A 9,893-nucleotide genomic window follows, 5' to 3' on the forward strand; every position below is an offset into this window, starting at 1 on the left:
CCACCCCTGTCTGAATGTGACCTGTAAGTACTTCGCTGAGTGCGAGGCGTTTGCCGCTAATGACGCGCTGTGTGTCTGCCCCAGCAAATGTCCCACGTACATAGATCAAGTCTGCGGGACCAACGGCCAGACTTTTGACAATCTTTGCCTCCTCAAAAAGCACGTATGCAGAATCAAGGGCAACTTTACTTATTTCCACCACGGAAGTTGTACAGGTACGCTGGAAGGCTGGTAATATATATGTTTTTTTTTTGTGATTTTAGCATCGATCTCTTTCAATTTAAGATGTCTTGTTGAATTCACTAGAATTCATGTGTGAACTCATTTTGTCACACTGATAATTTTTTGTATTTTACATCTAACTTTTAATTTGTTAGAATAAATCTTCTCAAATCTCTCACCTTCGCCACCTCCTTGCAAAATTTTGATTTTGAGAACCTAACTAACAATTCGACGACTTATTTTCACAGGCTAACATTCTCATTTACATAACACCTATAGCGGGCTTAGCCAGCCAGAGCGAAAGCAATGACCGTCAAATATCATGACTTTCTCTCTCATTTTTATTCTCTATTTCACACCAACAGGGTTCCCAATACAGCAAGGCCGTCGATCCTTGCACCGCGCGCCGCACTCTCATCTCGTCTGCGAGACGATTCACTTCACGCCTTACACCTTCTACCCCGACAAGGACGTAAGCGTTATAGCAACCGTCAATCATTACAACAGCTCGGACTCAGTCTCCGTGATGGACGCCCCGGCCGTGTGGGTGGAGGATGTCATGCAGAATAACTTCACCGTGTGCACCATGTTCGCGGGTCGGTACGAGAGGGCGGGGTCAAATGAGGCGAGCGTTGATTGGCTGGCTTACCAGGGCTCGCCTCAGTACGGGGTGACCGGGGTTGAGAGCTTTTCAAAGTGGTGGACTGGCACTAGCTGTAAACACGTGACACTACCAGTGGTGAGAAGATGATGTCATATTATAAAATAAAACAAGAACAATGTAAGATCCTCAAACACATATTTATCTGTCATAGGGGTTGCTGGCCCGGGCACCCACAGTGCTAGCCACTGTCCATCACACACATCGTAGGGTCAAGCGTGATGCGGCCATGGCCTGGGTCGAGGATGTCAGTGCTTCCGGTTTTGATTTGTGTCTCCGTGAGTTGCAGAATTTTGACGGAGTGCACGAAGATATAACTGCGGTAAGGTTGCTTGGTTGAAATAAGAACAGAAATACTAAGTATCTCTGTCAATAATCAATATGAGAACCAACCTTCCTTCTTATTATTTAGAGCTGGATGGCATTTGACAATTTGCACAGACCGCTGTTCAAGGAACACGGGCTCATTCATTTTAGCAACAGACAACCGCCACCAAAACGATACAATAACGCCTTCTGTAAGGTAGATCATTCGTTTTACTATTCAAACATGGGAAAAAACATAAGAGTACTGCTAATTAATCCTATATCATAATGTATTACTTCAGCATCGCCGGTTTAGCAGATTGTACAGTCACGTGCCCTCTGTCCTACTCACACCGACCATCGCTGCAAAAGGCAAACCGAGTGACGGAGCAGTAGCCTGGGTAGAGGTATAGTGCGCATGCGCAATTACTCATGGTCATACCGTTTTACTTCTATTTTGTACAAACAAAATATTAGTTGATCTGCTATTAATATTTTTTTTTCTTTCTCTATTTGACTTGAACTTGTTTTCACAGCATGTAAACGCAACTGGTGCCAAGATCTGCGTAAAGCAAGTGTACAACAGCGCCTATTCACCGCTCACCGTAAACTACGCCGTACTCGGGGGTAAGGACTATCACTAATCAGATCAAGTGTCAACATCTTGTCTAGGGGGGTGGGGGTGAAGTCACTGGTCAGGTCAAGTGTCATCATCTTGTCTAGGGGGATGGGGGTGAAGTCACTGGTCAGGTCAAGTGTCATCATCTTGTCTAGGGGGATGGGGGTGAAGTCACTGGTCAGGTCAAGTGTCATCATCTTGTCTAGGGGGATGGGGGTGAAGTCACTGGTCAGGTCAAGTGTCATCATCTTGTCTAGGGAGATGGGGGTGAAGTCACTGGTCAGGTCAAGTGTCATCATCTTGTCTAGGGGGATGGGGGTGAGGTCACTGGTCAGGTCAAGTGTCCTCATCTTGTCTAGCGGGATGGGGGTGAAGTCACTGGTCAGGTCAAGTGTCATCATCTTGTCTAGGGGGATGGGGGTGAAGTCACTGGTCAGGTCAAGTGTCATCATCTTGTCTAGTGGGATGGGGGTGAAGTCACTGGTCAGGTCAAGTGTCATCATCTTGTCTAGTGGGATTGGGGTGAAGTCACTGGTCAGGTCAAGTGTCATCATCTTGTCTAGGGGGATTGGGGTGAAGTCACTGGTCAGGTCAAGTGTCATCATCTTGTCTAGGGGGATGGGGGTGAAGTCACTGGTCAGGTCAAGTGTCATCATCTTGTCTAGGGGGATTGGGGTGAAGTCACTGGTCAGGTCAAGTGTCATCATCTTGTCTAGGGGGATAGGGGTGAAGTCACTGGTCAGGTCAAGTGTCGTCATCTTGTCTAGGGGGATGGGGGTGAAGTCACTGGTCAGGTCAAGTGTCATCATCTTGTCTAGGGGGATAGGGGTGAAGTCACTGGTCAGGTCAAGTGTCATCATCTTGTCTAGGGGGATGGGGGTGAAGTCACTGGTCAGGTCAAGTGTCATCATCTTGTCTAGGGGGATGGGGGTGAAGTCACTGGTCAGGTCAAGTGTCATCATCTTGTCTAGGGGGATTGGGGTGAAGTCACTGGTCAGGTCAAGTGTCATCATCTTGTCTAGGGGGATGGGGGTGAAGTCACTGGTCAGGTCAAGTGTCATCATCTTGTCTAGGGGGATGGGGGTGAAGTCACTGGTCAGGTCAAGTGTCATCATCTTGTCTAGGGGGATTGGGGTGAAGTCACTGGTCAGGTCAAGTGTCATCATCTTGTCTAGGGGGATGGGGGTGAAGTCACTGGTCAGGTCAAGTGTCATCATCTTGTCTAGGGGGATTGGGGTGAAGTCACTGGTCAGGTCAAGTGTCATCATCTTGTCTAGGGGGATAGGGGTGAAGTCACTGGTCAGGTCAAGTGTCGTCATCTTGTCTAGGGGGATGGGGGTGAAGTCACTGGTCAGGTCAAGTGTCATCATCTTGTCTAGGGGGATAGGGGTGAAGTCACTGGTCAGGTCAAGTGTCATCATCTTGTCTAGGGGGATGGGGGTGAAGTCACTGGTCAGGTCAAGTGTCATCATCTTGTCTAGGGGGATGGGGGTGAAGTCACTGGTCAGGTCAAGTGTCATCATCTTGTCTAGGGGGATTGGGGTGAAGTCACTGGTCAGGTCAAGTGTCATCATCTTGTCTAGGGGGATGGGGGTGAAGTCACTGGTCAGGTCAAGTGTCATCATCTTGTCTAGGGGGATGGGGGTGAAGTCACTGGTCAGGTCAAGTGTCATCATCTTGTCTAGGGGGATGAGGGTGAAGTCACTGGTCAGGCAAAGTGTCATCATCTTGTCTAGGGGGATGGGGGTGAAGTCACTGGTCAGGTCAAGTGTCATCATCTTGTCTAGGGGGATTGGGGTGAAGTCACTGGTCAGGTCAAGTGTCATCATCTTGTCTAGGAGGATGGGGGTGAAGTCACTGGTTAGGTCAAGTGTCATCATCTTGTCTAGGGGGGTGGGGGTGAAGTCACTGATCAGGTCAAGTGTCATCATCTTGTCTAGGGGGATGGGGGTGAAGTCACTGGTCAGGTCAAGTGTCATCATCTTGTCTAGGGGGATGAGGGTGAAGTCACTGGTCAGGCAAAGTGTCATCATCTTGTCTAGGGGGATGGGGGTGAAGTCACTGGTCAGGTCAAGTGTCATCATCTTGTCTAGGGGGGTGGGGGTGAAGTCACTGGTCAGGTCAAGTGTCGTCATCTTGTCTAGGGGGGTGGGGGTGAAGTCACTGATCAGGTCAAGTGTCATCATCTTGTCTAGGGGGGTGGGGGTGAAGTCACTGATCAGGTCAAGTGTCATCATCTTGTCTAGGGGGATGGGAGTGGGGGGAAGCTGCTCACCACTCAATAACCGTACTCTCGGGTAAGACTTAACACAAATCAAGTCAACTGCCACTATCTGGCCTAGGGGGATGGGGAGCTAATCATTACACCCGAACACCCCGCCCGCTGCACTCTCGGGTTAGGTCGAGGATCAGTCAGATCAGCTGTCATTATCTAGTCTAGGGGAATGACTGTGAGTTTGTGTGTGTGTGTGTGTGTGTGGGGGGGGGGGGGGGGGCTACTCATCACATCAATCAGAGCAACTGTCATCAAAGATGTCAAATATATATAAACTTGCAGGATATCGTGTTTACTATTTTTTTGCTTGCCGCCATCTTGAAAGATAGATCGCAAGATCCTAACGTTTTAGATTATCAGAGGTTTCCCACTCACCTGAGTCTTTCTAAGACCATTTTAGAGAAAGAACAGCCATTGATAATATGTAAACAGCGCTGCACTCTAGGTCCAATATTTATCAGATCAGTGAGTACTCACTGTACTCGATCGAGGTCTAATCATGTAGGCCCAGGGCCGTAGCAGGGGGTTGGGCACTTGAGACGCGTTTAAAAAGGTTCAAGGAAATGACCAGTAGGGGCGTGGCTGTGCCCCCTCCCAATATTTCATTAAGGTTTTTTGTGTATTGTTCCCTCATCCCCCCACACAATCGAGGCCTGCTACGGCTCCGAGGGTGTGTGAACAGAATCCAAGCAGGCAGGTATCAAGGATTTAAGGTTTTAAGGTTAGAAGAGGCAGTTTGTCTGGATACATCGCCGCCTGTCGTATCAAGGATAACTTATCTGAAGTGTCTATTGACATCTTACAGACGTATGTGGCTCTGGGTGGAACTACTTTAGAGGCTATTGTTATAAAACAAGTGATATCTGCCTGTCCTGGAAAAGAGCGGAGAGCGCATGCGCAGTCCTGAGCTCAGGATTGGTCAGCGTCCACAACCACGAGGAAAACGTATTCATCCAGCAGAAACACAATGGCGAGAAGTCCTGGGTCGGGCTGAGTGACGTCGCCACTGAGGGGCGCTTCGTCTGGGCCGACGGATCACCGACGAACTTCACGAACTGGGCGCCGAACCAACCGAACGACTACAAAAATCAGGACTGTGTGCACACGCTTGGGGTGAATTATGGATACGAGTGGAATGACGTACAGTGTTCAGCGTGCCACAATTACACATGTAAACGAGGTATGTGTAAAAACACAACTACACGTGTAAACGAGGTATGTGTAACGACACAACTACACGTGTAAACGAGGTATGTAAACAATGTATAACAACACAGTTCCACGTGTATACGAGGTATGTGTAACAACACAAATACACACGTGCAAGCTAGTGTTACCAACTAACAGTGCATACTACCTCTGAATTAATAGATGCCTAAAGGGAAACATAAAAATGTGATTCTTTTTCCTCAGACTATAACGAGTGTTCAGAAGGAACGGACGAGTGCGACCACACCCTAGCCACGTGTGTCAACACGCCCGGGTCGTACGCATGCGCGTGCCCTGCTGGCTACACGGTCAGCGGACACCGCTGCAATGGTAAAGTGTTATGATATTAAACTTCAGGTGTCTTTATACATCTTATTTTTACAAATGATGAGCTTATGCTAATGTGGCAAGCGCGTACCCAGGATGTGCCGAGGGAGGGGGGGGGGGGGGGGGGGAGTCATAGGTATCGTATATAAAATAAGTATAACGTTTGACGAACATTTTGGTGGCTAAGGGGGGAGGGGTACGGAGACCCCCCTGTATACGCGCCTGTACGGTGATCCCATTCATTTAAGCGCCTACCTTATAAAATCAATCATCATTTTGTCTAGATTTGAACGAATGTGGAGTCTCAGACCGATGTCACGGGAATGCTACGTGTACGAATACGATTGGTTCATACACATGTATTTGCAATCCGGGATTCACTGGAAATGGGTTCAACTGCACGGGTGAGAGCAAATTAAATAAGACATGATTTCTGAGCAGCAAGTTATTCTATGAATCAAGAAAGTATTACCTTTAAATTAAAATGATGAGCTTTCTAAATAGTCATAACGAATACAATTCTAACAAATTCTAATCATAACGCAGATATTGATGAATGCACCTTGGGAACGCATAGTTGCCACGCCAACGCTCAGTGTCGTAACACAATTGGCTCGTACACATGTCGCTGTAACAATGGTCACGTGGGAAATGGACAGAGTTGCACAGGTTTGGCTAAAGTGCTATGTGCTATAAAGCATTTAATCTTATCAATACTTAATCTAGTGAAATACGTGACAGATGGTCAAAATAAAAAAAAATTAGGCTCACAAGAGGCATTTGGTTAAAGGTTAAAAGGTGCCGTTTCCCGCGCTTTTTTCTTCAGATATCGACGAATGTGGGGCTGGATCACACGGTTGTCATGCCAACGCTCGCTGCATCAACACACCCGGCTCGTATATCTGCAGATGCAGAAATGGTTACATTGGCGACGGGAAGACATGCATTGGTTAGTATTCTAAATAACACTAAAAATTGTCGACATAACTTATGTTTATATTCTACACTAAGGTGTTCACATCCATCATGCAGTGCAAAATCTGCTATTTTCTTCGATTGATTCAATCTCTTGTTGTTTTTCAGCTTCTTCGTGTAGCGCCATCAAAAGCACCTCTCCCCAGTCCTCCAGCGGCACGTACAGTATCGACCCTGACGGTCCTGGAGGGGAGTCAGCGTTCCACGTGTACTGCGACATGACTGACAAGGGAGGGGTGGGGGTGACGGTGATTAGTCATGACAGCGAGTCCCGTACTTATGTCCATGATGGACTCCCCGATTCTCCCGGATCATACTCACGTCCCGTTACTTACTATAATGCAAACTGGAATCAACTGAAGAAGCTCACAGATGTCTCCACCAATTGCGAGCAGTACATACAGTGGGAGTGCTACGACACGGTGTTCATAACACATGGTTACGCATGGTGGGTGTCACGTGACAATGCCAAGATGACGTACTGGGGAGGTGCGACTCCCGGGAGTAACAAGTGTGCATGCGGGATGACGTCATCGTGTGCTAACCCGTCCCGTGGATGCAACTGTGACAGCAATGACGAGACATGGCGCAGTGACGGAGGCCTGCTGACGGACAAGGCGTCTCTCCCTGTACGCGAGATGAGGTTCGGCGATTTTGACAGCCCAAACGAGGCCGGGTATCATACTCTGGGGAAATTAAAGTGCTATGGCTAACTCGGCTGACCTCCGGGACAAGGTGTTCCTTCCAACTTTTGCTAATATCGCCAAGAACAATCTTTTTCACCTGATGCTGATTTGTTTATGGCATAAAGATTATCATAGATAATGATTTTTGTCTGTAGTGTTACTTTTTGTAGTTCAACAATCAGGATTAAACAAGAGAATAAACAAATTCATAACTCGATAAATAATAAAATGGATAAATAAATGAATTTATTGATGCTACCTAAGACATGGTTGTATTGCTCAGACGCATTAAATAAACCGTGGACCCCCCCCCCCCCCCCCCCCGCGATTATTGTTGGAATCAGTGACAGTTAAGGTATAGGATGTTTAAAACTACCTGAAGTAGAGCCAGAATTGAAGATGTTCATGCCCGTACCCCACAACGGCTAAAGGTCCACTTTCTCGTACTATTATTTCTAGACAAAACTATAAAGCATTAGTTAGATCACACTAGTGTATGTAGCCAAATTCGACAATATACGTCCGGTGGAGATACTGCAAAGGCATGGTCAGATTTTTATTAACGAACTCCCCCCTCCCCCGGAAATGTTAGGCCCACTTATTCGGATTTCGAACCCCCCCCCCCCCCCCCCCCCCCATATCAAACCCCTAAAATTCCCCACATACAGTGCCCTTCGTATGTATTGCCATATATGGGCATTTATGCCCGTATTTAGAAGAGCTAAAGTTCTCTCGATCCATAATCTCTAAAAAAACATGGTGAAAAATGCTGATTCCTGTCAATTTGAGACTTGCAACAATTTTTTTAAAGAAAAACTTGGTCGATTGGTCATATCTTTATCTAACTAATCTTTAAAAGCCCTTAGACCCAAGCCTCAAAGAGGTTGGCCGAGTGGGTAGGAAGGTCACCCAAATATTGATATGCCCCCCCCCCCCTAGAAAATCCTTACGAGCCTGAATGTTTGCAATGGTAACACATTAGGAGTAGTTTCAGGGGCATCTAGGTGTTCAGGATGCTGCTCTTTCCATCTTATTTTTATTTTTATTTTAAAAAGATAAGATATAAAATGTCTAAACTTACGACAACCATATTCAATATAAGGGCACCTCCAAATGGATTCATCCCTGATTACATAATATATATGCCGTATATTAAAGGGGAGCAAACACGGTCCCTGGTGTAGAAAACCGGGGGTACTGAGATATCAAACGGGCGGGGATCATCGTTGGAATTTTTTTAAAACAACCATTAAATATACTGAGATGGGTGTGGTCTGGTTATATTTTAACCCTAAAAGATACTAAAGTGGGCGTGGTTAGGAATGAATTTACTCCCTAAAAGATACCGTGGGTTGTGTGATTTTTTCGCTGGTTAGTGATATAAAAACACCGACACGTTTCATCGCTCTTGCATGAGCTACAAGTTGGATGAGCAATGGCTATTATAGCACACTTAAAGATACCGAGGTAAAAAAAAAATCTGGGCATTCTAATTTTCACCCCTAAAAGATACCTAAGATACGACGATGATCCCCGTCCAATGGATGTAGGGAGTATCCCCTCCCCTCCTGGGGGGGGGGGGGGACAGAAAAGTCCAAATTTTAACTACCCATGCACCAATTGACAGAATTTATTGCAGTCCAACGCGCTACCCCTACACCATCCCCCACCCACACACACGCCAATGGGCATTTGCAAACAGTTTTGGTCAGTTTGTTTTTTTATTTTGAGATCCGCCAATGGGCATTTGCAAACAGTTTTGGTCAGTTTGTTTTTTTTTATTTTGAGATCCGCCAATGGGCATTTGCAAACAGTTTTGGTCAGTTTTCTTTTTTTTATTTTGAGATCCGTCAATGGGCATTTGCAAACAGTTTTGGTCAGTTTGTTTTTTTATTTTGAGATCCGCCAATGGGCATTTGCAAACAGTTTTGGTCAGTTTGTTTTTTTATTTTGAGATCCGCCAATGGGCATTTGCAAACAGTTTTGGTCAGTTTGTTTTTTTTATTTTGAGATCCGCCAATGGGCATTTGCAAACAGTTTTGGTCAGTTTGTTTTTTTATTTTGAGATCCGCCAATGGGCATTTGCAAACAGTTTTGGTCAGTTTGTTTTTTTTATTTTGAGATCCGCCAATGGGCATTTGCAAACAGTTTTGGTCAGTTTGTTTTTTTATTTTGAGATCCGCCAATGGGCATTTGCAAACAGTTTTGGTCAGTTTGTTTTTTTATTTTGAGATCCGCCAATGGGCATTTGCAAACAGTTTTGGTCAGTTTGTTTTTTTTATTTTGAGATCCGCCAATGGGCATTTGCAAACAGTTTTGGTCAGTTTGGTTTTTTTTATTTTGAGATCCGCCAATGGGCATTTGCAAACAGTTTTGGTCAGTTTGTTTTTTTATTTTGAGATCCGCCAATGGGCATTTGCAAACAGTTTTGGTCAGTTTGCCCCCTCTAGATGGCCGCACCATATTGCATGGGAGTTTAAGATGAGGTCGACCAAGTAGTTGTTGTGTCAACTTTTTCATTTTAGTTTATAAGAATAGACAGTTTAGACATTAGCAAAGAGAAATTAGCAGCTTTTATAGCTACACTCAATATGAATTAATTGAACCTAGAGT

At 45.7% G+C, this 9,893-nt stretch overlaps 1 protein-coding gene across 2 annotated transcripts in view; it reads left to right on the forward strand.

Annotated features, from left to right (window-relative positions):
* LOC5500783 overlaps positions 1-7,543 on the forward strand; it is a 15,965-nt gene extending 8,422 nt beyond the window's left edge. The window contains exons 7-18 of one of the 2 annotated variants that reach the window (XM_048729792.1): positions 1-215; positions 588-961; positions 1,038-1,205; positions 1,296-1,406; positions 1,492-1,590; positions 1,726-1,816; positions 4,889-5,263; positions 5,497-5,622; positions 5,904-6,023; positions 6,166-6,288; positions 6,446-6,568; positions 6,703-7,543. The exon at positions 1-215 is cut by the window's left edge and continues 4 nt beyond it. In XM_048729792.1, coding sequence (XP_048585749.1) covers positions 1-215; positions 588-961; positions 1,038-1,205; positions 1,296-1,406; positions 1,492-1,590; positions 1,726-1,816; positions 4,889-5,263; positions 5,497-5,622; positions 5,904-6,023; positions 6,166-6,288; positions 6,446-6,568; positions 6,703-7,307 — 2,530 coding nt within the window. In that variant the 3' untranslated portion in view covers positions 7,308-7,543. Of the gene's footprint in view, positions 216-587; positions 962-1,037; positions 1,206-1,295; positions 1,407-1,491; positions 1,597-1,725; positions 1,817-4,888; positions 5,264-5,496; positions 5,623-5,903; positions 6,024-6,165; positions 6,289-6,445; positions 6,569-6,702 lie in introns of both variants that reach the window. The other variant, XM_048729791.1, reaches the window with a different exon arrangement.
* The last annotated feature ends 2,350 nt before the right edge of the window (positions 7,544-9,893 follow it).

This window comes from Nematostella vectensis, chromosome 7 (assembly GCF_932526225.1).
Source record: "Nematostella vectensis chromosome 7, jaNemVect1.1, whole genome shotgun sequence".
Lineage (NCBI taxonomy): Eukaryota > Metazoa > Cnidaria > Anthozoa > Actiniaria > Edwardsiidae > Nematostella > Nematostella vectensis.